The sequence below is a fragment of the Nycticebus coucang genome, chromosome 10 (genome assembly GCF_027406575.1).
Source record: "Nycticebus coucang isolate mNycCou1 chromosome 10, mNycCou1.pri, whole genome shotgun sequence".
In the NCBI taxonomy this organism is placed as follows: domain Eukaryota; kingdom Metazoa; phylum Chordata; class Mammalia; order Primates; family Lorisidae; genus Nycticebus; species Nycticebus coucang.
The window spans coordinates 116519104-116546060 of NC_069789.1; the positions used below are offsets into that span (position 1 = coordinate 116519104).

Genomic DNA, 26957 nt, shown 5'->3' on the forward strand with positions numbered 1-26957 from the left:
AGGCGGTCTTAAAAATATTTGAAGGCTAGGATCTCCCCTGAATCTTGTTTATGGACTCAGCATCCCCTTGTGCCTCCATTGATTCCTCATCACACAGTTTAGTTTTGTCACTGTTGGGAGTGAAAAGGCTTGGGCTTTGGCTTCAATGGCAGGACGGGGTCCCTTGTTGATCCTTCTTGGCACTTCCTTCACATGTGGAAGCATTCTCTTTCTCGGAACTTCCATTTTCAGTTTGACGATGGGGTACCTTGCCTCCATCCCATGACTTGTGTGGGGGCTCAGGAGGTAAGGACTAGACAGAACTTACTATATAACAGGCCTGAAAAAAGTTTGGTCTCTCAGCACCTTTAATCTGCTACTATCAAGGTGGTACTGGATGAAAGGTTCTAGGGGTGATAGGAAAATGTGATCTACCACAGAGACCCCACATATGAGCTTGTAGAGTTTCTCCCCAGCCCTGGTCACTCAAGAGACCAGAGAGGAACAGACACGAGAAGGACAGAGAGTTGTTTTTCAGAAATACTTCTGGAGGGAGAATCATCTCTTTACTGATATGGATAAGGATGTTTAGTTGCCAGGCATCATAGCAAGGCGGGGGGCCTTTGGAGTGGTCATATAGGGAGACAGGGTAGAGCTGGCATAACTCAGGCTGTTTGGGCCAGTGGTGGGTGTGTTGACAGGGCTGGTGGTGGAGGGCAGGGAGAGGGTGGTCAGCACCACACCGCCCTCATCCAGGGAGCGCTTGTAGGGGACTGGAGCATCATTTTGGAGGTCCTGGAATGCCAGGTAGGCCTGGAATATCTGTGGGCAGAAAAGGACATGCTGAAGGTTGGGTCACCCGGCCCAGGCCCGTTCCCTCATGCTAGGCTCTGGCTGTTCAGAGGAAAGGACACCTGGAAGGGACCAGGAGAGGCCCCCCCAACCCTGACTCCCAGGGGAGCTAAGTGAGAGCAGTAATGTGTTAGCCCTTTCATCCCCCACCCTGTAGAGAACCCCCTGGGGGTGTGTGCAGGAGGGGACTCCTCACCCAGATAAGAATGGAGAAGAAAGTGAAGGCGATGGCTGCCTTGGCACTGCTGCTTCCCAGGAGGAACTGTTTGGGCGGAGAATGCTGCCACTGGTTGGCCAGGAAGCAGAAACCAATGAACCAGATGACTGCCCAGAGGACTGTGGTGTGGTAAGGAGAGAAGAGGGGTTAGGAGAAAGCTTGCTCAGGGCTGCTGAGGTGTGGAAAGGATGAGGCTGGGAGTCTTGCTGTGTGACCTCCTAGGAGTTATACCCCAGCTCCTCCGAGCCCTCCCTAAAGTCAACCACTACAGTAGAGCTGTGCTATCTGCATGGGAGCCTTTGGCCACATGTAGCTGTTGAAATTCAATTCATTAAAATAGAATTTTAAAAAATTCAGCTTCCTGGTCACACTGGCCACATTTCAAATGCCCAGTAGCCAAAGGTGGCTGGTGGCTCCTGTAGTAGAGAGCTTATGACAGAACGTTTCTACCCTCACAGAAAGTTCTCCTGGACAGTGCTGGACTCAATGACTTGCCTTGGTCCTGAGAGGCTGGGACCACTTAGGTGGGGAAGAAGAGGAGAGGAAGAATGAGATCAACCAGACTAAGAGGAAGGAGGCCAGGGCCTGAGGAAAAGGAATGTGCATTTATTTAGCACTGAACTGTGTGCCAGGCTCTATCAAGAATGTTCAGCAGTAGTCAGGAGACAAGATTTTGCTTTGAAGTGCTTGACCTGCCATTCAGCAGCTGTATGCTCAACTATAGCACCTCCTCAAGCCTCAGTTTCCTCCTCTATAAAATGGGAATATAAACAGGACTTACCTCATAGGGTGGTTCTGAGGACTATATGAGAAGAGGCATATGGAAGCCAGACTTTGTGCCTGGCATGTGGGTAGTGTGCATGTCAACTACAGGCCTCTTTTATCTCATTTCATCCTCAGAAAACACCTGCGAGGTAAAGGTTTTTATCTAGCTTTTACTGAAGCTCAAAGAAAGGAAGAGACTTGCACAAGCCCACAGAGTGGGGAGGTGCTGGGGTTGAGATTTCCAACCTGGGTCTGTCTGGCTCCATCCTCTGAACCCCACTTCCTGCCGCTGGGTGGCTTTTCAATAAATGTTCTGTGAATAAGGGAGGTGAATCCAAGGAAAGAGCCAGGCAGAAAGGCTTCTAGAATTAGCCTGGAGGTCAGAAGAGGTGACTCTTACACTGGGTCTAAAGGATGACTGATATTTCCCCAGGAGGAAACAGCAGGTATGGACAAGCCGTGAGAAGTTGTGAGCCACGTGTAGCCAGACGCCTCCTCTTGGAAGGATGGTAAGAGACAAGGCCAGCCAGGTGGCGAAGGGCTGTGTCCTGGAGGCCCTAGGGAGCTGGGAGTGATGTGAGGAAGTGAAGGGGCAGCTCTAGACAGGAGGTTGTGGGGGCTCACCTGCCAGGATGAAGTCCAAGAGCTGAAAGGCTGTCTTGAACCGGGAACTGGCTATGCGGCTCTCGTGGGCATCCAGGACCAGGAAGACTAGGCAGCTGAGGAAGGCCAGGAAGCCGGCACCCACTGCAAAGCTGCAGGCCACGTTGTTGCTGTTGAGGATGCAGTGGAGCTGTGGAGACTCTGTCTTGTTCTGGTAGCCATCAGTCAGCAGGGAGGAGAAGATGATGAGGGAGAAGACCTGTGGATCCAGGGCCAGAGTGGAGGTCAGTGTGTCCCCAATGCCATTCCTCCTCCCTGGTGCTGATGGTCCAGCTGCACACTTGGGCACTGGGCTATCCTGGTTCCCTTCCTTCCTGTCTCATCCTCAGAGCCTTCAGCCTTCTACCTCTCATCCCCTTTGCAGTTTACTCAGCATGAAGTAACGACTGTGTCTCTCCTCAGGGCAGAGCACCAATAGACCTCTGACAGTATGTTTTTAACATACGTCAACCCTCTGGCCCGTATCTCTGAGGAAGGGCGGCATGCCCTTTGTCCTCAGGCTTAATGGGGTGTACAACTTCAGAGAATTGGCTTGTGGAATTTTAACTCCAGGCAAGCTAACTCTGTGAGTGTCTCAGGGGGGCCCAGGTCCCTTAAGCCTCTGTAAGAACAGCAAGTCATTTTAAACTCACACTGAGTTCACTTTGTGTGCTTGATGTATGATGTGTTTATTTCTAAATATTATCCTACACTGGCTCAGGCTTCATCCTCTCCCCACTGAACCCTTACTCCAGCCTCCCTGCCTCCAGTCCATCCCCTACATGGCCCAGGGGACTCTTTCAAAACCCTGTCCCCTTGCCCATAGCCTCCAGAGCTCCACAGTGCTGAAGAGTGAGTCCATTCCTATAGTGTGGCCTTGGAGGCACTACATAGTTTCCCTTCTCCTTACTCTACACTCCCCTTCTGCCACCAAACCTGTACTGATGAAAAATGATTGGCATGGTGTCTAGGACAGAGGAAGACTGAATAAATGTTTGTTGTCATGAGCATTTCCTCTGCCTCCTATCCTTTCCCTCTGCCTGAGACGTCTTTCTCCTCCCCCTTGCCAATTCCTATTCATTTTTTAAGATGAATTTGTGAAATAGTCCAAATATATAGAAAAGAATAGAGAGAAATATAACACACACCCAATGCAACTACCCAGAACTAACATTAACATTTTGCCTTTTTGTTGGGGGGCACTTCAGAACTTTTATTTTTTTTTGAGACAGTCTCACTTTGTCTCCCTCAGTAGAGTGCCATGATGTCACAGCTCACAGCAACCTCCTCCCACTCCTGGGCGCAAGTGATTCTCTTGCTTCAGCCTCCCAAGTAGCTGGGACTACAGGTGCTCACCACAACACCCTGGCTATTTTTATTTATTTATTTATTTTTTTATTAAATCTTTTTTTTTTTTTCCATTAAATCATCCGGCTATTTTTAGAGACGGGGTCTCGCTCTGGCTCAAGCTGGTCTCGAGCCTGTGAGCTCAGGGCAATCCACCCACCTCGGCCTCCCAGCATGCAAATACAATACCGATATAGTAACCCTCTCATCTGTGCATAGTGCACACAGTCTGTGTCTATGCTTGTCTTGTACAACTGTTTATTAAACACCACTGAAGTACTCTACAAATACCAGCCTATATCATCCTTATGACCATCTGGGCACTACTAACAACCCCAAATTTTATTTAATTAATTTTTTTGATACAGAGTCTCCCTCTGTTACCCTAGGCTAGAGTATGGAATCAGTCTACCTCACAGCACCCTCCTGACTCCTGGGTCCAAGTAATCCTCCTGCCTCAGCCTCCCCAGTACCTAGGACTACAGGTGCCTACCACAACACCAGGCTAGTGTTTTCTTTTTTTTTGAGACAGAGTCTCATTATGTTGCCCTCAGTAGAGTGCTGTGGTGTCGCAGATCACAGCAACCTCAAACTCTTGGGTTTAAATGATTCTCTTGCTTCAGCCTCCAAAGTAAGCTGGGACTATAGGCACCCATCTCAATGCCTGGCTATTTTTTTGTTGCAGTTGTCATTGTTGTTTAGCTGGCCCAGGCCAGGTTTCAACTCGCCATCCTGTATGTGGATGGCACTGTAACCATTGTGCTATGGGTGCTGAACATTTGTTTTTTTTTTTTGAGACAGCATCTTACTTTGTCACCCTTGGTAGAGTGCTATGGGCTTCATAGCTCACAGCAACCTCCAACTCTTGGATACAAGTGATTCTCTTGCCTCAGCCTCCTGATTAACTGGGACTACAGGTGCCCACCACAACGCCTGGCTATTTTTATAGACGGGGTCTCGCTGCTGCTCAGGCTGGTCTCGAACCTGTGAGCTCAGGGCAATCCACCTGCCTTGGCCTCCCATAGTGCTAGGATTACAGGCATGAGCCACGGTGCTGGCCCATGTTTTCTGTTTTTTGTAGAGACAGGGTTTTGCTTCTGCTCAGGCTGGTCTGACTCCTGAGCTCAAGCAATCCACCTGCTGCAGCCTCAGCCACAGGCCTGAGTTTTAGAGAATGAAAGTTAGGCACAGAGAGGACTGTGAATTGGCTCAAAAATGGCTGGTCAGTGGTGGAGCTTGGATTTGAACAAAAGCAGCCTAGCCCCTGGGTCTGCTCTTGATCTCTTACTACCTCATGCTGGACCAAACACCTGGAAGGCAGAGGTTCCTATCAATGCAGTTCAGTGAAACACTGGAGCCCCAATTACTTGTCCCAGACAGTCCAAATGCAGCATGGCAAGGTCTATGCCAGACTCAGGAGCTGGTGCATATGTGGGACAAGGAGCGAGAGTTGGCTCAGGAAGCTTTTCTGGAGGAGGCAATGCTTGTAAGAAATGTTGACAGGTGAGGGCGGCGCCGGTCCCATATATGGAGGGTGGCAGGTTCAAACCCAGCCCTGGCCAAACTGTAACCAAAAAAATAGCCAGGTGTTGTGGCGGGCACCTGTAGTCCCAGCTACTTGGGAGGCTGAGGCAAGAGAATCACTTAAGCCCAGGAGTTGGAAGTTGCTATGAGCTATGACACCATAGCACTTTACCGTGGGCGACAAAGTGAGACTGTCTCAAAAAGAAAAAAAAGAAATATTGACAGGTGAGAAAGGCTAAGGAATAGGAACGTTGTCTGGAGGGCAATAGGGAGCCATGGAGGGCTGTGAGCAGGGGGTTGAGAAGGGTCAGCTCTAGGTGAAGGTGTTACAGAGGTCCTCAAACTTTTTAAACAGGGGGCCAGTTCACTGTCCTTCAGACCGTTGGATGGCCAGACTATAGTTTAAAAAAAAAAACTATGAACAAATTCCTATGCACACTGCACATATCTTATTTTGAAGTAAAAAACCAAAACGGGAACAAATACAATCACACTGCCTCATGTGGCCCACGGGCCGTAGTTTGAGGACCCCTAGGGAAGACCCTCTGTATGGATATGAGTTGAAGGGGGTGAGCCCAGAGGCTGGGGGGCCAGGGAGGAGATTGGGTTTGGGGTAAGGGAGAGAGTGAAGGTTTGAGTAGCATCTGAAGTTATACAGCTGGTTTTAAGAGGTAATAATAAGGTGGGTTCTGAATTGGCTGAACCTTGAAGAACAAGGAGCTTTTAGGCAGACAAAAGGGGAAAGGGCACTCCACGCAGGGAGGGGTATGTGCAAAGACCAGATACTGCAGAGCAGGGCTTTTCTAAATAAATCTCATGTGAAGGATTAGTGTGAGATGAGGCTGGACAAATGAGTGGAAGCCAGACCCTGAGAGGCCTTGAACACCAAGCCTAGGGGCCTGGAATGCATGGAAGAATTCTGGGAAGCAGATGGTCAACGTCAGATCTGGGGGTGAGAGAAGTCCTCTGGAGGTCATGTGGCTGACATACTGGAGGTGGGCAAGAGAAGAGGCCAACAGACTTGAGAGGAGGCTGATAGGGAGGCCCAGGTGAGAAATGCTTAGGCCGGAGCCCTGTGGAATACAGTAACATTCAGGATGTAAAATAAGATTTGGTGATTGATTGGATATGGCAGTGATGGTGATGGGAGCTGGTGGAGGGACAGGCCGAGGGAAAGGGACTGTTGAAAATTTCACCATCAGGGCGGTGCCTGTGGCTCAGTGAGCAGGGCGCCGGCCCCATATGCCGAGGGTGGCGGGTTCAAACCCAGCCCCGGCCAAACTGCAACAGAAAAATAGCCGGGCGTTGTGGCGGGCGCCTGTAGTCCCAGCTGCTCGGGAGGCTGAGGCAAGAGAATCGCGTAAGCCCAAGAGTTAGAGGTTGCTGTGAGCTGTGTGACGCCACGGCACTCTACCCGAGGGCGGTACAGTGAGACTCTGTCTCTACAAAAAAAAAAAAAAAAAAAAAAAGAAAATTTCACCATCAATAGAATTGATCTCCTCCTGATAGGCTCCACATAGAACCCATCCACAGGACCTGGGCAAATGTGTGATGAAAGAATGAATGACTTTGGCTTCTTCTTCTTTGTTCTTGCCCTGCCTTTTGGAGTGAGGATGGAGGAGGCAATAGACTACCCCTAAACTCCTCTGCTTCCTTCCTTCTCCCCTCTAATTGCTTTAATTGCCTTATCTAAACAATAGCAGCAGCAACAACCTGAGTCCCTCTGTTTGCCTAGCACTTTAGCATTAACCAAGGGTATTCACATCCATCCTCTTATTTGATTCTCACAGCAACACTGGGAGGGAGGCTGTAAGATGATCCCCTTGTTTAGGAGTTGAAGAACTGAGTCTGTAGAGGAGCACCTTGCCCTGCTGGTTTAAGGCAGGACCAGGTGTTGGATGGGAAAACACATCGATCATTTTTGAGCTCATATTCATTTTACCTGCCCTGCCTCCCTGGAAGCTCACATCAGCCCCACGTGGTAGAGGTTATTAATTCATTTCTGTTTTACAGGTGATAAATCGAAGCCATTATGGTGGAGTGGAAAGAGCCAGACTTGTCTGACTCTGCCAGCTGTGTGGCCTTGGGCAAATCACATGCCTCTTTGAGCCTCAGTTTCCCAGTCTGTCTCTATGCTACAAGGAGGGTGAATATGGGGTTGGGTCCTGGGCACCAGGAGATCCGCAGAAAAACAGTAGTTTTTGTGATTCACCCCGAGAGGGGAAGCGTTCTCTCAAGGTTAGCAGTGGAGTTGGGGGGGGGATTGAAATCTAGTCCTTCTGACTTCTAGGTGGGAGTGCTGTCTATTCACTGACCCCTAAAATCTTGGGCTGTGGCATGAGCCCAGGACACTGAAGACCCAAGGAGGGGGACTCAGCTGGGCCAGAGGGACCTAATCCCTTTGAAGCCTGAGTCCAATCTCCTTCATTGCCCTCTCTGGCCTTTCCCCAGGGAGGGAGCAAAGATTCATCAGTTAAGGCACCAGCTGGCAGGCGGCAGTGAGGACAAGAGCACCAGCTGCCCGGAGACTCCCTCCTGAGGAGCCAGGCCAGGGGGGAAGGAGGAAAGGGCGGGCGGGAGAGAGGATGGAGACGCGGGCAAAGTCCGTGAACAGAACGTCTGGCACGGTTTGCGGTTGTCAGCCCTTCCTCCCCCTTCCCTGCCCAGTCCACACCAGCTGGGCCTCCTTCTCCCCTGACATCCACCCTAACTTCCAAAGCTTTGGAGATGAATGGGTGGATCTGAGTTTGACTTGCTCACCAGCTGGGTGATGTCCTCGGGCAAGTCATTTAACCTCTGTGAGCCTCAGTTTTCCCTTGTGTTAAATGGGGAAAATAGCACCTATGTCATAGATTTGTGGTGAGGAGTAGAGTAGCTAACACCAGCAAGGGAAATAGTGCTGGGATGTGGTATTCAAAATTTCCTTCCTTCCCTGGGGGAGGACAATTGACACTAGTCCCAATCACCCTAGGCTCCTGAAAGCCATCTTCTTGCTCACACAAGTAGTGATTCGTTCTAATAATAATCACTGTTTAAGGAAAGATCTCTACTTTCCAGGCCCATGCTAATCAGTTTATAAGCATTAACTTGTTTAATTTTCACAAGTACCCTTCCTATGATGAGTAGGGTTTTAGGATCCTTGTTTTACAGAAGAGATTATAGAGCAGTGTTTTTCAATCTTTTTAATCTCATGGCACACTTGAACCTATAGTTACCCTTCTGTGGCACACTTAAATTATGTTGATCAAAACAAAGAGTAAAAAAAGAATATACTTACAGTGCTTTGAACTTTTTTTTTTTTCTCTGAGCACAGAGTCTTATTTTGTCACGCTTGGTAGAGTGCTGTGGTGCCGTGGTGTCACAGCTCACAGCAACCTCAAACTCTTGGGCTCAAGTGATTCTCTTGCCTCAGTCTCCCAAGTAGCTGGGATTATAGGCACCCACCATAACACTCGGCTGTTTAAGAGTTGGGGTCTTGCTCTTGTCCAGGTTGTTCTAGAACTCCTGAGCTCAGGTGATCCACCTGCTTTGGCATCCCAGAGTGCTAGGGTTACAGGCATGAGCTACTGAGCCTAGACCCTGAACTTCTTTTGAAAATAATTTAATCGGCTGGGTGTGGTGGCTCACACCTGTAATGCTAGCACTCTGGGAAACAGAGGCAAGTGCATCACCTGAGCTCTGGAGTTGGAGACCAGCCTGAGCAAAGTGAGACCCCATTTGTACTAAAAATAGAAAAAACAGCTGGGTATAATGACAGGCACCTGTAGTCCCATCTACTCAGTAAGCTGAGGCAGGAGGATAGCCTGAGCCCAAGAATTTGAGGTTGATGTGAGGTATGATGCCAGGGCACTCTACCTAGGGTGACAGAGTGAGACTCTGTCTCAAAAACAACAAACAAACAAACAAACATAAAAACAGGAAAGAAAGAAAAAAGAAAATAATTTAATGATCTCTAAAAATTTTCATGGCACATCTAAGATCCCCTCATGACATACCAGTGTGCTGCCACATACTGGCTGAAAATCACTGGTATAGAGGTTAAGAGAAATGAAGTAACTTGCTCAAGGTCACACAGACATATGGTGGCCATGAAACTATTAAACAAAACTGGGCACTTTGAGAAGGAAAGGTGGTGCTGCTGACTATAGGGCTGGCCTGGGCATACCACCCTGTGTGGACAGTGCATGGCTATCGAGGATTGTAGGCCAGGCCTGTCTGCTCCCTCTCCAATCTCAGGCTGTACAAGGAGCAGGGAGGAGACATTATGGATTAGGAATCCAGGGGGGAGACCCTGAGCTGGAACCCAGGAACTTCACTTACTCCCATGACGCTGATTGAGTCTCATCATCTCCCTGGGTCTCAGTTTCCAATTCCTTTGAGAGCACTGGAAGCAGCACAGATTAAAGTCCACAGGCACAAGCTCCAAGCCCTCATGTATTGAGGTCCAGAGAGGAACAGTGATTGCTTCAAGGTCACATAGCAAAGTCTGGGCTGAATGAAGATTTGACTCCAGGTGTCCAGATTCTTTGCCAGTGTGGTAATTAAATGAATGCTTGTAAAGCCCTTGGCACAGTGCCTGGCACAAGGTGACGACCACTTACCACCTGGTAGCTTATGTCTATGTCACATTACACATTCTCTTCCTAGAGGTCTCAACCCCTATTTCTCTCCTCCTCCTCTCTCACCTGAGAGGTGGAAACTGAATGGACGCTGCCATCTAAGAGACCCCCGTTTGAATTCTGATTCTGTTTCTTACTTTGTGACTTTAGCCAATGCTGTCTGATGGAACTTTCTGGCATAATGAAATTATTCCATATCTGTGCTATCCAATTTCAGAGCCACCCAGCCACATATGGCTTTTTTTTTTTTTTTGAGACAGAGTTTCACTATGTCTCCCTTGGTAGAGTGCCGTAGCATCACAGCTCACGGCAACCTCAAACTCTTGGGCTTAAGCAATTCTGTTGCCTCAGTCTCTCAAGTAGCTGGGACTACAGGCACCCGCCACAATGCCCTGCTATTGTTTTGTAGTAGTTGCCATTGTTGTTTGGCAGGCCCGGGCTGGGTTCAAACCCACCAGCCCTGGTGTATGTGGCTGGCGCCCTAGCCACTGAGCTACAGGTGCCAAGCCCCACATACGGCTTTTGAGCACCTAAAATGTTGCTGCTGTCTACAGAACAGAATATTTTAATTAGTGCAAATTGGTACAAATTGAAGTAGCCACATATGGTGGTGGGTACCTCTTAGGACAGCACAGTTTTATTTATTTTTTGAGACAGAGCCTCAGTCTGTCACCCTGAGTACAGTGCTGTGGCATCAGAGCTCACAGCAACCTGGAACTCTTGGGTTCAAGAGATTCTTCTGCCTCAGCCTCCCAAGTAGCTGGGACTACAGATGCCCTTTGCAACGCCCTGCTATTTTTAGCAACAGGGTTTCACTCTTGCTCAGGCTGGTCTTGAACTCCTGAGCTGAGGCGATTCACAAGCCTTGGCCTCTCAGAGTACTAGGATTATAGGCGGGTGCCACCGTGCCCAGCATGGACAGCACAAACGCAAAAAACTTACTAAACTTCCCTGATCCTCAGGTCCTTTTCAAAGATGGGGCTCAAAGGCCGGGCACGGTGGCTTAAGCTTGTAATCCTAGCACTCTGGGCTTCCCGAGGCAGGAAGATCCCTTGAGCTCAGGAGTTCAAGACTCGCCTGAGCAAGAGGGAGCCCCCAGTCTCTAAAACTAGCCGGCGTCGTGTTGGGCGCCTGTAGTCCCAGCTACTCGGGAGGTTGAGAGAAGAGGATCACTTGAGCCCCGAAATTTGAGGTTGCTGTGAGTGATGACGCCATGGCACTCTACCCAGGGTGATAGTGAGATTCTGTCTCAAAAAGAAAAAAAAAAAAAAGCCGGGCGTACAGCATCTGCTGTGGGGGTCGACTCTTCCTCTGAGAATCCGGCGCTATTCGCTTCTTGCTGCCTCCCGTCCCGCCGACCCTCCCCCCGCACCCCGTGTCTCAGGCAGACCTCCGGAGGCCTCACCCCTGCGCAGATCCGCGCGGCGGTCTTGGGCCTCCTCACGAACCGCACGGCTTCGCTGTCGGCCAGGTCCTGGAGGCTCTCGGGGACGTGCATGCTGCCACTGTCCTCCCGGGGCCCTGAGAGGCGGCAGCGGGGCGCGGGGCGCTGGGCGCCGCCGTGTGGGGGCTCCAGGCCACCCTGGGCTCGGCTGCTGCGGGACGCACAGAGGGGGGGCTGGGTCGGGGCTGCGCGGGGCCCAGGAGCCGGGAGCGCAGTATCAGGGTGCGGAGGGTCCCGCGAGTAGAGGCGCGGGGTTAGGGGTCACTGAGGAGTCCCGAAGTGGGGTGCGGGCTGCGGGGGCTGCCCCAGGGCCTGGGGGTAAGGGCTGGGCCTTGAGGGTGTCCTAGGAAGGGGTGTGGGCTGAGGGGGTCCTAGGAGTGGGGCACACAGTGGTGGGGCTGCTCTAGGCTCCAAAAGTGGGGAATGCGGTCTGCAGGGGCTGCTGGAGGACATGCAGGGTAGGGAGCCGGGGACAAGGGACGCGGAGAGGGCTGGGCAGCGGGGCCATGGCCCCTGACATGGGGGCGGGAGGGCCCAGCTTAGGGCCCATGTTCCCTCTGGGAGAGGCCGAAGGTGGCGTTTTCTGGGGAGCCGGGGGTGCCACAATCGAGCTCAGAACCCCTGGGAGGTCTGATCCTGAGGGATCCCTTTCAGGTTTGGGTGGTGACAGTACCCAGGCCCCTCAGGGCATATTTTAGGCTGTCCTCGTAGAGGCGGACTATCTCCCGGAATGGGGGCCGCCCTTTAGCATACACCTCCATCTTCGTAAAAGTGTATCTCCTCAACTCGGGAGTGTGGACCTCAGATCTGTGGGGAGCCTGGAAACTGAGCCGTCCCCTCAGAACGAGATGGCTGTGCCCCCAGCTACCTTCTTAAAATTGAAGTCTCCCCTTTAAGGATGAGGAATGGGAGTGCTGGGACGTGGGGGTGACGCTCCCCTGACAAAGGGCCACTCCTACTGTGGAGGGCCAGTCTTCGTCACCTGGAGGCCCGCTTTTCCTTCCGCCCGCCCTCCTCTCCCGGTCCCTGACGCCCTCAGGCTTCTCTGGGTTCCGCTTTTTCCCGCCTTTTCGTTCCTCAGCTGATTGGCTGATCTCAAGTCCCGCCCCCTTTCTTTCCCCGCCAACTCGGGAGCAGACAAGGATGAGGGCGTGGCCTCAGCGGACGTTGGGCAGCTCGCCGTTGGCGGGCTGCGCGCGAGTCCTGCCCCGCCCCATTCCTCTAGGGAGTCTCGCGCCTGCCCCGCCCCTTCCCTTTGAAGAAGTGGCCAAGGAGACACTTCTTCGGCGCATGCGCCGCCCCCAAACAAGGCCAGTGGTGGCGCAAGGCACACAGACTGCGCATGCACAATTGAGGTAAGGGTGAAACAAACTGCACTCAAGGACCCATTCTTTACGCATGCGTTGTACTGCTGGCTGAAGCCAAACTTTGGGGGTCCAGGACGCCCTCCTGCACATGCGCAGGAGACTCAATGACAGTCACGCGTTGGCTAAGGTGAGGGAGAGGGAGGGGGATTGCATGGCAGGGGAGGGTGACCCTGCTACTCCCTAGGTAGCTTTTCAGTGCATTTCCTATTCTTCCTAAGATCCACCTCGTCATCTAGATCCTGAACAATTGTCCCACTACAGGGTCTCTGGGTCTGCAAAACGGCCCGAAGCCTAAAACCCTTGGCCCAAATCTGAGATCCAGGCCAACTAAGCAGAATGGGAGGGGACGGCAAGAGTGGGGCGGATGGGCTCTGTGCCCAACCTGAGGTAGGGACGACCCCTACCAGGCGGGACGTGGAAGTGGAGAAGGCGCTTTTCCTCCAGATGACATTTGACTCCTGCCCATCCCCCTCTGGTTTAGGCTCTGGGGAAAGGGTCGGGCCATGCTGCATGTGACCCCGGGGACCTGGGGGGCCAGGGCCCGAGTATGGCCCCTGTTGCCCGCGCTCCTCGGGACCCCCCGGGCCGTGTCGTCGCTGGCGGCCAAGATGGGGGAGTATCGCAAGATGTGGAACCCCACGGAGCCCCGCGACTGGGCCCAGCAGTACCGCGAGCGCTTCATTCCGTTCTCCAAGGAGCAACTGCTCCGCCTCCTGATACAGGTACCGCCTTGTCCTGGGTCCGAGAGCCTGGGGACTACGATTCCCGGCAGGCTTCGCGGCGGAAGAGCCCTATATGCTGCAGAGGGCTGCTCTGGCGCCTCCTGGGAGTTGTAGTTTCTGGTCCCCTCACAGTCCCAAGTGGGCGCGAGATGAGTTGGAAAGCAGAGGCAAGGCATCCCAGGTGCAGGTGCAGCGTCCATTCCTGATTCAAAACTGGGGAGCTCGAACAGGCACTCTGGAGGGTATGTTTTTTTCCGTCTGTAAAATGGGTATAATAGTCATCCTCGTCAGTACCATTTCTACTACCTAATAATTATATCCACATAATCACAAAACTATAATCATACTTATTATCACGCTATTTGAGCCCTTTCTCTGTGGGACCATGACAAACTTTTTACATGTATTATTGAATCACAAGAACAACCCAATAAGAGATGCACTGAGGGCAGTTGAGGCGAGAAAAAAACTCAGACTCAGTTATCTCAGGTGAAATAATTGATGGGAGCCTGTGAGGGGCATACAGTAAGCCGGCAGCATCCCAAGTGCAGCTAGCAAGTGCAGCACTGGGCCATTCTCCCATAGATCTCTTTATTTAATAAAAAATCATAAATCATGTTGCCATAATAATGTATAAGCTTAGTTTGAGTTTATTCAAGCAAGGTGCCTCAAGTAATCAGTAACAGTCAGAAGAAGGGAAACAAAGGAAAGGAAAATCATGCAGGCACACCATGTGATTACAACTTATACTTTACAAATTGGGGATAAACTTGACTAATTTGCTTCAGTGATTTCACTGTTTATATCTATGCCTGGGCAGGACTCAGGCAATAGTAATCTTTGGTTGCTAGGCCTTCTGTTCTCAGCCACCAGGTAACAAATGGGCCGTCTGTGCCACCTTAAAAGGGGGCAGGGCACAGGATCCTGGACTCTGGTCAACAGGATGCTCAGAATTCTAGCTTGAATCTGTTGGGTGCCAGATATCCTGTGTAGACCACCAGGCTATTGTTAGCCTTGAGGCGTTTGAGGAACTTGGACTCTGGTCAATAGGCCTTCCAGAAATGCCTGGCCTAAACTATACTACAAACCTAATCCCACATTTTACAGCTAAGTTAACTGAAGCATGCTGGAGAAAAATGACTTACTCAAGACCACAGCATAGTGGCCCAACTTGAACCACAATGATCTGACTCCAGAGGTGGCCCAGGATTAGGATGAGGCAAGTGAGGCTTTTGCTCAGCCTTCAGAGTGAGCTGGGTGCCTATTCATTCACCCTAGTGCTGGTCCTACTCTAGAACTTCACCTCTTACCCCACTCCCCATCATCATCATACCTGTCATTATTGGAGATTAGTGTTCATTCATGTAACATTTATTGAACACCTGTATGTACTAAGCCCTGTGCTAGACTTCATACACATATACATGTAAGTATATATTCACATACATAAACACACGTATATTTGTGGACACATATGATCTCATCATATTCTCACCACAGCCCGCTGAGAAAGGGGCTGTGATCACATTCACACAGGGCAGAGATAGGAAATGCAAAGAAGTGGTTCCATATGTGTGCTTTCTAGTCAGGCAGTCCTAGATTGGAGTTAACTCATGAAGACATTGTGTCCCTCAGCAAGTGACTTTCTTGAGTCTCAGTTTTTCCCTCCAAAGAAATGGGGGTCATAATTCCATCACCCTTCTTGCATCCTCTGGAGGGTATTATGCTGACAAATATAATGCCATAAGCATTGAGCTAATGTTGCTGAGTTAAGCCATCTGTTTTTTACAATGTTAGGTTGCCTCAATTTCTTGGTCAGTAAAATTGGTCACCCCCCGCCCCATCAACCAAAACAAAATTTTAAAAAGTCCAGAGTTCTGATTGTATGTACGGGACACCAGGGAAAGAATTCCTCCCCATGGGGAAAGGCCTACAGAGAAGTTTTGCTTTCTGAGGTAACAGGAATTCCACTCAAGTCCAGCAGAGAAGGCGGCTTTGGAGGCATTCTCGACCCATGTGGACTTCTGCACCCTGTACCACTACCACCACATCCTGGCTCAGCTGCAGGTGAGCAATGGCACTTGTTTGCTCATCCAGTCATTCAGCAAATATTCACTGACATTTACTTGGCGCCTGGCCCTGTTCTAAGCACTGGGGATTCAGCAATGAATGGGACAGATGAAGCCACACTCTCAAACAGCCATCATTCCAGTTTAGGAGACAAGAATGAAATAAATATAAAATATGATGCCTGGTAGTGGTCAGTGCTATGAAGAACAGGAAAGTAGAGGAGCAGGATAAAGAGAGATAAGATGGGTTGGGCACTATGGCTCACACCTGTAATTCTAGCATTCTGGAAGGCTGAGGTGGATGGATTGCTTGAGCTCAGGAGTTCAAGACTAGCCTGAGCAAGAATGAGACCTTATCTCTACTAAAAATAATAAAAACTAGCTGGGTGTTGTGGCAGGTGTCTGTAGTTCCAGCTACTGGAGAGGCTGAGGTAAGAGGATTTCTTGAGCGCAGGAATTTGAGGTTGCTGTGAGCTATGATGCCACAGCACTCTACCTAGCATGATAGAGCGAGACTGTCTCAAAAGAAAAGAGGGACAAGATGGGGGAAAATTTATTCTTTTACTTTTTTGAGACAGTCTCATTATGTCGCCCTCTATAGAGTGTGGTGGCATCACAGCTCACAGCAACCTCAAACTCTTGGGCTTAAGGGATTCTCTTGCCTCAGCCTCCCAAGAAGCTGGGAGAAGAGAGAATCCCTTAAGTCCCAAGAAGCTGGGACTACAGTTGCCCACCACAAGGCCTTGCTAATTTTTTTTTTGTTGCATTTGTCATTGTTGTTTAGCTGGCCTGGTCTGGATTTGAACCTGCCAGCCTTGGTGTATGTGGCTGGCACCGTAATCACTGTGCTATGGGTGCTGAGCTTTTCGGCAAGTTTTAGACAGAGTAGTTGGAGAAAGGATCCCTGAGGAGGTGATGGGTGGTTAAGATCTGAGTGAAGAGAGGAAACGAGCCTGATGGAAGTGTGTGCAATGATGCTCCAGGCAGAGGAAATAGCAAGTGCAAGGGCCCTGAGGTGAGAGTGGGCCTGGAGTGTTGAGGAATAGTGAGGAGGCCACTGTGGTTGGAAGTGAGTGAGTGGGGAGGGTGGAAAATGAGGACAGAGGCTTGGCGCCTGTGGCTTAAGCAGCTAAGTCACCAGCCACATACACCTGAGCTGGCGGGTTCGAATTCAGCCCGGGCCTGCCAACAATGACGGCTGCAACCAAAAAAATGGCTGGGCGTTGTGGTGGGTGTCTGTAGTCCCAGCTACTTGGGAGGCAGAGGTAGGAGAATTGCTTGAGCCCAGGAGTTGGAGGTTGCTGTGAGCTATGATGGCACCGCACTCTACCCATGGTGACAGCTTGAGGCTCTGTCTTAAAAAAAAAGAAAAAAAGAAAATGAGGACAGATAAGTAATAGGGGCGGTTTGTACTGTGCCTTGTGAACCATCATGAAGACTTTGCTTTGACTTTCAGTGATCTGGGAGCCATAGGGGGCCTGTGAGCAGAGGACGGCTGTGAGCTGAGTTAGTTGCTCACAGGATTCTTCTGGCTGCCAAGTAGGCAAATAGACATTCAGAGGCAAGGAGACCTATTAGAGCCTACTATGGAGATAATGGAAACTCCGAGAATGACAGCAGTGGAAGTGGTGGCAAGTGTTCACATGCTGGTTGTGTTGGAAGGCACCTGAATTTGCTGGGGTGCAGCCAGGGTGGGGGGGGCAGTATGGAAAAGAGTGGAATCGGGGGGTGCCTCCAGCAGTTCAGGCCTGAGCTTCCTGAAGGATGGAGTTGCTGTTTACGGAGATGCAGAAGACCATGGTGGAAGATGGGAAAAGATCTGCTAGGAGGATTGAGAGCTCAGTTTTGGGCTGAGAAATTTGAGCTCCTTGGTCTCAGCCAGGTAGAGAGATGGCTTTGAGTATGTGGATCTGGAGGTGAAGGGAGAGGTCTGGGCTGAGAAACAGCTCTGGGAGGATCTATCAGGCGTCCTCAAACTTTTTAAACAGGGGGCCAATTCACTGTCCCTCAGACCGTTGGAGGGCCGGACTATAGTTTTTTTTTTTTTTTTTATTGTTGGGGATTCATTGAGGGTACAATAAGCCAGTTACACTGATTGCAATTGTTAGGTAAAGTCCCTCTTGCAATCATGTCTTGCCCCCATAAAGTGTGACACACACTAAGGCCCCACCCCCCTCCCTCCATCCCTCTTTCTGCACCCCCCCATAACCTTAATTGTCATTAATTGTCCTCATATCAAGATTGAGTACATAGGATTCATGCTTCTCCATTCTTGTGATGCTTTACTAAGAATAATGTCTTCCACTTCCATCCAGGTTAATACGAAGGATGTAAAGTCTCCATTTTTTTTAATGGCTGAATAGTATTCCATGGTATACATATACCACAGCTTGTTAATCCATTCCTGGGTTGGTGGGCATTTAGGCTGTTTCCACATTTTGGCGATTGTAAATTGAGCTGCAATAAACAGTCTAGTACAAGTGTCCTTATGATAAAAGGATTTTTTTCCTTCTGGGTAGATGCCCAGTAATGGGATTGCAGGATCGAATGGGAGGTCTAGGTTGAGTGCTTTGAGGTTTCTCCATACTTCCTTCCAGAAAGGTTGTACTAGTTTGCAGTCCCACCAGCAGTGTAAAAGTGTTCCCTTCTCTCCACATCCACGCCAGCATCTGCAGTTTTGAGATTTTGTGATGTGGGCCATTCTCTCTGGGGTTAGATGGTATCTCAGGGATGTTTTGATTTGCATTTCTCTAATATATAGAGATGATGAACATTTTTTCATGTGTTTGTTAGCCATTCGTCTGTCGTCTTTAGAGAAAGTTCTATTCATGTCTCTTGCCCATTGATATAAGGGATTGTTGGCTTTTTTCATGTGTATTAATTTGAGTTCTCTATAGATCCTGGTTATCAAGCTTTTGTCTGATTGAAAATATGCAAATATCCTTTCCCATTGTGTGGGTTGTCTCTTTGCTTTGGTTATCGTCACCTTAGCTGTACAGAAGCTTTTCAGTTTAATGAAGTCCCATTTGTTTATTTTTGTTGTTGTTGCAATTGCCATGGCAGTCTTCTTCATGAAGTCTTCCCCCAGGCCAATATCTTCCAGTGTTTTTCCTATGCTTTCTTTGAGGATTTTTATTGTTTCGTGCCTTAAATTTAAGTCCTTTATCCATCTTGAATCAATTTTTGTGAGTGGGGAAAGGTGTGGGTCCAGTTTCAGTCTTTTACACGCAGACATCCAGTTCTCCCAACACCATTTATTGAATAGGGAGTCTTTCCCCCAAGGTAAGTTCTTGTTTGGTTTATCGAAGATTAGGTGGTTGTAAGATGTTAGTTTCATTTCTTGGTGTTCAATTCGATTCCAAGTGTCTATGTCTCTGTTTTTGTGCCAGTACCATGCTGTCTTGAGCACTATGGCTTTGTAGTACAGACTAAAATCTGGTATGCTGATGCCCCCAGCTTTATTTTTGTTACTAAGAACTGCCTTAGCTATACGGGGTTTTTTCCGGTTCCATACAAAACGCAGAATCATTTTTTCCAAATCTTGAAAGTACGATGTAGGTACTTTGATAGGAATGGCATTGAATAGGTAGATTGCTTTGGGAAGTATAGACATTTTAACAATGTTGATTCTTCCCATCCATGAGCATGGTATGTTCTTCCATTTGTTAATATCCTCTGCTGTTTCCTTTCTGAGGATTTCATAGTTTTCTTTATAGAGGTCCTTCACCTCCTTCGTTAGGTATATTCCTAGGTATTTCATTTTCTTTGAAACTATGGTGAAGGGAGTTGTGTCCTTAATTAGCTTCTCCTCTTGACTGTTATTGGTGTATACAAAGGCTACTGACTTGTGGACATTGATTTTATATCCTGAAACATTACTGTATTTTTTGATGACTTCTAGGAGTCTTGTGGTTGAGTCTTTGGGGTTCTCTAAGTATAAGATCATGTCGTCAGCAAAGAGGGAGAGTTTGACCTCCTCTGCTCCCATTTGGATTCCCTTGATTTCCTTGTCTTGCCTAATTGTATTGGCTAGAACTTCCAGCACTATGTTGAATAGTAAAGGTGACAGAGGACAACCTTGTCTGGTTCCAGTTCTAAGAGGAAAAGCTTTCAGTTTTACTCCATTCAGTAAAATATTGGCTGTGGGTTTGTCATAGATAGCTTCAATCAGTTTTAGAAATGTGCCACCTATGCCTATACTCTTCAGTGTTCTAATTAGAAAAGGATGCTGGATTTTATCAAATGCTTTTTCTGCATCTATTGAGAGGATCATGTGATCTTTATTTTTGCCTCTGTTAATATGGTGGATAACGTTTATGGACTTGCGTATGTTGAACCAGCCTTGCATCCCTGGGATGAAGCCTGCTTGATCATGATGAATGACTTTTTTGATGATAAGCTGTAATCTATTGGCTAGGATTTTGTTGAGAATTTTTCCATCTATATTCATGAGTGAGATTGGTCTGAAATTCTCCTTTTTGTTTGGGTCTTTTCCTGGTTTTGGTATCAGGGTGATGTTTGCTTCATAGAATGTGTTGGGGAAGATTCCTTCTTCCTCAATTTTTTGGAATAATTTCTGCAGTACAGGAATAAGCTCTTCCTTGAAGGTTTGATAGAATTCTGGAGTGAAGCCATCTGGACCAGGGCATTTTTTAGTTGGAAGCTTTTTTATTGTTTCTTTGATCTCAGTGCTTGAAATTGGTCTGTTCAGGAGGTCTATTTCTTCCTGGCCAAGTCTAGGGAGAGGGTGTGATTCCAAATATTGATCCATTTCCTTCACATTGTCAAATTTCTGGGCATAGAGTTTCTGGTAGTATTCAGAGATGATCTCTTGTATCTCTGTGGGATCAGTTGTTATTTCCCCTTTATCATTTCTGATTGAGGTTACTAGAGATTTTACTTTTCTATTTCTAGTTAGTCTGGCCAATGGTTTATCTATTTTATTTATTTTTTCAAAAAACCAACTCCTTGTTTCATTAATTTTCTGAATGATTCTTTTGTTTTCAATTTCATTGATCTCTGATTTGATTTTGGAGATTTCTTTTCTTCTACTGAGTTTAGGCTTAGATTGTTCTTCTTTTTCCAATTCCATAAGGTCTCTTGTGAGATTGTTGATGTGCTCTCTGTCTGTTTTTCGAATGTAGGCATCTAAAGCGATGAATTTTCCTCTCAAAACTGCTTTTGCAGTATCCCACAGGTTTTGGTAGCTTGTGTCTTCATTGTTGTTATGCTTAAGGAAGTTAGTGATTTCCTGTTTGATTTCTTCCTGCACCCATCTGTTATTCAACAGAAGATTGTTTAATTTCCATGCCTTTGGATAGGGTCGAGCATTTTTGTTAGAGTTGAGTTCCACCTTTAGTGCCTTATGGTCTGAAAAGATACAAGGTAAAATTTCAATTCTTTTGATTCTGTTGATATTTGTTTTGTGTCCCAGGATATGATCAATTTTGGAGAATGTTCCATGGGGTGATGAGAAGAATGTATATTCTTTATCTTTGGGGTGGAGTGTTCTATATGCGTCTATCAAGCATAATTGTTCTAGGGTCTCATTTAAATCTCTTATATCTTTGTTTAATTTCTGTTTAGAGGATCTGTCCAGCTCTGTAAGAGGTGTGTTAAAGTCCCCTGTTATGATGGTATTATCAGATATCATATTGCTCAGACTGAGTAAGGTCTGTTTCAAGAATCTGGGAGCATTTAAATTTGGTGCATAGATATTTAGAATTGAAATGTCTTCTTGTTGTAGTTTTCCCTTGACCAATATAAAGTGACCATCTTTGTCTTTTTTGACTTTAGTTGCTTTAAATCCACATGTATCTGAAAATAAGATTGCAACTCCTCTTTTCTTCTGAATTCCATTTGCCTGAAAAATTGTCTTCCAACCCTTGACTCGGAGCTTTAATTTGTCTTTTGAAGCCAGGTGTGTTTCTTGCAGACAGCAAATGGATGGCTTGTGTTTTTTAATCCAGTCAGCCAATCTATGTCTCTTCAGTGGGGAATTCAAGCCATTAACATTTATGGAGATAATTGATAAGTGTGGTAGTATTCTATTCGTCTTATTTGGTGAGAGTCCATTGCTTAGTTTTATCTTTTGCATCAGTGTGGAGGTTAGGTTCTGTCCTTTGATTTCTGAGTTCTTACTTTGCTGCTGATCCATTGTGGTGGTCAGTGTGCAGAACAGGTTGAAGTATTCCCTGTAGAGCTGGTCTTGTTGTGGTGAATTTCCTCAATGTTTGTATATCCGTAAATGATTTGATTTCTCCATCAATTTTGAAGCTTAGCTTAGCAGGGTACAGAATTCTGGGCTGAAAATTGTTCTGTTTAAGTAGATTAAAGGTAGATGACCATTGTCTTCTTGCTTGGAAAGTTTCATTAGAGAAGTCTGAGGTCACTCTGATGGATTTGCCCCTGTAGGTCAACTGGCGCTTACTCCTGGCAGCTTGCAGAATCTTTTCTTTTGTCTTGACTTTGGACAGGTTCATCACAATGTGTCTTGGAGAAGCTCGGTTAGAGTTGAGGCGACCTGGGGTCCGATAGCCCTCTGAAAGCAGTGTGTCAGAATCTTTGGTGATGTTTGGGAAATTTTCTTTTATAATATTCTCTAGTATGGCTTCCATTCCTCTGGGGCATTCTTCTTCCCCTTCTGGAATTCCTATAACTCGTATGTTGGAACGTTTCATAAAGTCCCATAATTCTGACAGTGAACGTTCTGCTTTCTCTCTCTTCTTTTCTGCCTCTTTTACTATCTGAGTTATCTCAAAAACTTTGTCTTCTACCTCTGAAATTCTTTCTTCTGCATGGTCTAACCTGTTGCTGATACTTTCCATTGCATCTTTAAGTTCCCTGATTGACTGTTTCATTTCCTTCAGCTCTGTTATATCCTTTTTATATTCTTCATATCGTTCATCTCTGATTTGATTCTGTTTTTGGATTTCCTTTTGGTTATTTTCCACTTTATTAGCAGTTTCCTTCATTGTTTCCATCATTTCTTTCATTGTTTTCAACATGTGTATTCTAAATTCCCTTTCTGTCATTCCTAACATTTCTGTATAGGTGGAATCCTCTGCAGTAGCTACCTCATGGTCCCTTGGCGGGGTTGTTCTGGACTGGTTCTTCATGTTGCCTGGAGTTTTCTGCTGATTCTTCCTCATGAGTGATTTCTTTTATCTGTTTCCTTGCCCTAATTTTCCTTTCACTTCCTCTTGCTCTTTAAGTTCTCGTGCCTGTGGACTAAGGGTTACAGGACCAGAAAGGTGAGAAGGTTGAAGAGCAAAAAAGGGATGAAAGAAAGGAGGACCGAGTGATAAGAAAAAAAAGAAAGATAGAGAAAGGAGAGGGGGTAGGGATAAGGAATATTGACAAAAAGAAGAGAGGCACAGAAAGAGGGAGACAGGGCAATATAGGTGTACAGTAGGGTACTTTGACACAACCTTAAAAAACCCCATCTTCTGGGGATTGGGTGCCCAGTTGGGTGGTTCCCTTGAGGTCAGCAGCTCTTTGCTAACCTGGTCAGACACAGTACCCCACCTCCACCAAGTAGAGAGGAAAGACAAAAATGCTATAACTCAAACCAAAACAAGCAAACAGAAAACTTTATGGCGATAAAATTGGGTGAAAAACCAAGTGATAGCGGTAGAAACACTAGCAAAAATGAAGTTGTAGTTATTAAAAAAGGCAGCAATGGGAAATTATAATTAAACTAGAAAAATTGAGAAAGAAAAAGGGATCTGTATGGAAAAGATTGAAATTAAGAAACAAAAGAACATCAACAACGTCAAAATAAACAAACAAAAAAACCCAACCAAACAAAAAAAAAAGAAAAAAAAATACACAACCAAAAACAAAGCAGTTTGTATATGTTGATGAATATTGTCTGGGCAACACGTGGTCTTTTGGGGTATGGGATGTTAGTCACAGTTCCGATACGACTGGAGGCTGCCGATTTCTCAAACCCCAGCAGGTAGACACCCTAAATCTCTCTTCAGCCCACTTAAAAGGCACTTTGAACTTGTAAACTTGCTGAGCAGAAGCTTTCCCAGCTTTCTCGCTGGAATCGCTGCTGAAGTGGCTATCCACTTACTCAGTGTGCCAAAACCAGTCTCACTCTGCCCCTGAGGGTTAGGGCTGCAAGGCGGCTCAGACCCCACCCTTAGGCTACTTGGTTGCTGGGTTACCAGCTCCCACCCGTTTCTAGCTCTGTGACCCTGAGGGCGGAGCTTGCCGGGGCAGATCACTGACAATGGATCCGTGTGACCCACCGCCAAACACTATTAGCTCCGTCTGGCTCAGCGGCTCAGACTGGGGCCCTAGACAACGGCCAAAGTTCTCCGCACTCCCACTCAGGCCTTCCCCAAGGCAGTTCAACTCAGTGCCAAGTCCAAGGACATCAAAAGAGTTCACAGGTAAGGCCTTTCTGGTTTGCAGTCTCGCTGCTACTGAACTTACAGTTGTGGGCGGGTTTAGACGGGTTGAACACACGCGACCACTTGCCGGTTTTCCACTGTTTTAGTCCTCCTCTTGGGGTCCAGAAGTCTCTCGCTGACTCCCTGTATCCTCATAGGAGTGATGATAGGCAGTTCCCACCAGCCAGAGATGCCTGGAGTCCTATCTCCCCAGACTCACGGTGCCCAGATGCAAGGAAGCTGTTACTCGGCTGCCATCTTGCTCCGCCCCCCCTGACTATAGTTTTTTAAAAAAAACAAAACTATAAACAAATTCCTATGCACACTGCACGTATCTTATTTTGAAGTAAAAAACAAAACGGGAGCTAATACAATCACACTACCTCATGTGGCCCACGGGCTGCAGTTTGAGGACCCCTGATGGTACTAAATGAGACCAGTGAGGAAATCAGTGTTATCTCAGGCCATTCAGGTTGCTGTAACAAAAATACTATAGATTGGTGGCTTAACTAAGAAATGTATATTTCTAATAGTTCTGAAGGCAGGGAAGTCCCAAGATGAAGGTACCAGGAGAGTTGATTGTAGCAGCCCGTATAGTTTATGGCTAGGAGGAGAGGGAGTTATAAGAAATACCTATATAGCTCAATGGAACACCCTGGTGAAAAGGGCATGGAGAGAGCTCTTTAGCACTCCTAACAAGCATGAAAACTTGCGAGATGAGAGCATTGGTGAATTGGCAGTCTCTACACCTGTGGTATTGAGAGGCAGGAGATCAGCCTCATATTAGGCTGGAGGAGAAGGCAGTCAGGAGCATGCGCATTCTATCATGGACCCGCTTACTCTGACTGTCTCCTCCTGCCTGTGGAACGCCAGTACTCCGTCTCTCTGTTGAAGATTACCAAACTCTACTAAAGGCTAAGATATATTTATTCTAAGACTGCTTTACTCTAAGACTCTCTCTCTCCTGCTGAAGTAGATAGCCTTCAGGCACCTAAGAGAAATTGTTCCTGAGCAGGGCAGCTTAGCGGTCCGTGTCCAGAACCTAGTTAAGCTGGCCCGAGACCTGGCCAGTCCTGGGCTCTGACAGTTGATGTCTGGTGTGAGTCTGGTACTTTCTTGCTGTGTCCTTATAAGGCAGAAGGGGGCAAGAAAGCTCTCTGGGGTCTCTTTGATAAGGGTACTTATCTTGTTTGTGGGAGCTCTACCCTCATTAATTAACTCCCAAAGGCTTCACCTCCTAATACCATCACATTGAGGGTTAGGATTTCTTTTTTTTTTTGAGACAATCTCTATCGCCCTCGGTAGAGAACTTTTCCATGACCCTGAATGTGGTGGGGTTTCTTCTTTTTTTTTTTTCTTCAGACAGAGTCTGACTATGTCACCCTTGGTAGAGTACCATGGCATCACAGCGCACACCAACCTCCAACTCCCGGGCTTCGGCAATTCTCTTGTCTCAGCCTCCAAGTAGCTGGGATTACAGGTGTCTGCCAGAAAGCCCGGCTATTTTTTTTGCAGTTTGCCAGGGCCGGGTTTGAACCTGCCACCCTCGGTATATGGGGCCAGCGCCCTACTCACTGAGCCACAGATGCCACCTGGGGTGGGGTGGGGGTAGGATTTCAATATATGAATTTTAGGGGGACACAACATTTAGTTCTTTGCAAGTATACACAGAAAAGAGAAGCCTGGGACTGAGCCTGGGGCAGCGGGGGTGGGTGGGGGAGAGGCACTAATCTTGAGATATCAGAAAGAGGAACTGGAACCAGTGAAAGGCATGGAAAAGGAACATCCAGAAAGAGGGAGAAATCCAGGAAAGAGTGGTATCTGCAAGGCATATTCTCAGCTTTCTCCTCCTTCACTTCCCAGGAACCTGCCTGTGTTGGGGGGCCCTAAGACCATGTTTAGGTTCATTGATTCTCTCAAGGACTCAGAGGGTTCAGAAAAGCTATTACGGTAACAAGTTATTACAGTAAAATGATAGTGACTAAGTTCAGCAAAGGAAAAAGGCACACGAGGCAGAATCCAGGAGAGAGCAGGTGTGAGGTCCCAGCTGTCCTGGCTCAGTGGAGTCATCTAGGCAGTGCTTAATTCTCCCAGCAAAGATGTGTGACAACATGCGAGGAGCATTGCCAACCAGGGTTGCTCACATGAGCCTTGGTGAACAGGGTTTTTAATGTCGTCAGTCATGTAGGCATGGAAGCTGACCTTAGTGTCCAGCCCCTCCAGAGGTCAAATTGATACCAAGTGGCCCAAGGCCCCAAGTAAACCAAGACACTTTTATCAGGCAGGACATTCCAAGGCCTCCCAGGAGCTGGCTAAGGGCCAACTCTTTCTCCATTCAGGGTTTGGACACCTCCAGCTACCTGAGCTCAGCCTTCACTGTGTCCTGCCACTGCCCTCTGCAGAGCTCCCCTCTTGCTTTGAATAATGAAAACCACAGGAAGTGGCCACCAACAGCCCTCCTTGATGGGTGCTTGCTGTGTCAGGCTGGTTAACTCCTTCAGCGCTGCTATCGGCAACTTCACTAGGGTAAACAAAGTCTGAGAGGGCCTATGACATGCCCAAGGTCACATAGTTCACATATGGTGTAGGCACAGTTTGAGCCCATTGCCTGCCTCTAGGCTCTTCCACAGGGCACCTGTGGCCTAGGGAGCTAGGGTTGTGTTTTTGTTTTGTATTTTAAAAGTTTTTGCAAGAACCACTTTATTATATGTTTTTTTTTTTTTTCATTTTTAATTAATTAATTTATTTTTGAGACAAAGTCTCACTTTATCAGCCTCGTTGGAGTGCCATGGCCTCAGCCTAGCTCACAGCAACCTCAAACTTCTGGATTCAAGCGATTCTTCTGCCTCAGCCTCCCAAATAGCTGGGACTACAACTGCCTCTCACAACACCCTGCTAATTTTTCTATTTTTAGTAGAGATGAGGTCTTGCTCTTCCTCAGTCTGGTCTCCAATTCTTGAGCTTGAGCTTCTTCCTGATTTCACCTCCCAGAGTGCCAGGATTACAGA

General features: G+C 47.7%; 2 protein-coding genes across 2 annotated transcripts in view; one reads left to right on the plus strand and one right to left on the minus strand.

Moving 5' to 3' along the window:
* Positions 1 to 512: 512 nt before the first annotated feature.
* Positions 513 to 12423, minus strand: SYNGR4 (synaptogyrin 4). Its single transcript, XM_053606722.1, has 5 exons — positions 12258 to 12423; positions 11351 to 11540; positions 2438 to 2675; positions 1028 to 1167; positions 513 to 801 (listed from the first exon to the last, which is right to left on the minus strand). Exons 2-5 carry the CDS (start codon positions 11441 to 11443, stop codon positions 568 to 570), a joined length of 705 nt encoding a protein of 234 aa, XP_053462697.1. The 5' UTR covers positions 11444 to 11540; positions 12258 to 12423; the 3' UTR covers positions 513 to 567.
* A 298-nt stretch (positions 12424 to 12721) lies between these two features.
* TMEM143 (transmembrane protein 143) overlaps positions 12722 to 26957 on the plus strand; it is a 33415-nt gene continuing 19179 nt past the window's right edge. The window contains exons 1-3 of the mRNA XM_053605325.1: positions 12722 to 12883; positions 13238 to 13478; positions 15441 to 15545. Coding sequence (XP_053461300.1) covers positions 12861 to 12883; positions 13238 to 13478; positions 15441 to 15545 — 369 coding nt within the window. The 5' untranslated portion in view covers positions 12722 to 12860. The remainder of the gene's footprint in view (positions 12884 to 13237; positions 13479 to 15440; positions 15546 to 26957) is intronic.

Excerpts from the sequence above, each read along its gene's own strand:
- SYNGR4 (XM_053606722.1), bottom strand. The coding sequence starts at position 11,443 with ATGCACGTCCCCGAGAGCCTCCAGGACCTGGCCGACAGCGAAGCCGTG. Across the intron at positions 2,676-11,350 it reads CCGCGCGGATCTGCGCAGGG|GTCTTCTCCCTCATCATCTT; the intron begins GTGAGGCCTCCG and ends CTGGATCCACAG. Across the intron at positions 1,168-2,437 it reads CTTGGACTTCATCCTGGCAG|TCCTCTGGGCAGTCATCTGG; the intron begins GTGAGCCCCCAC and ends ACCACACCACAG.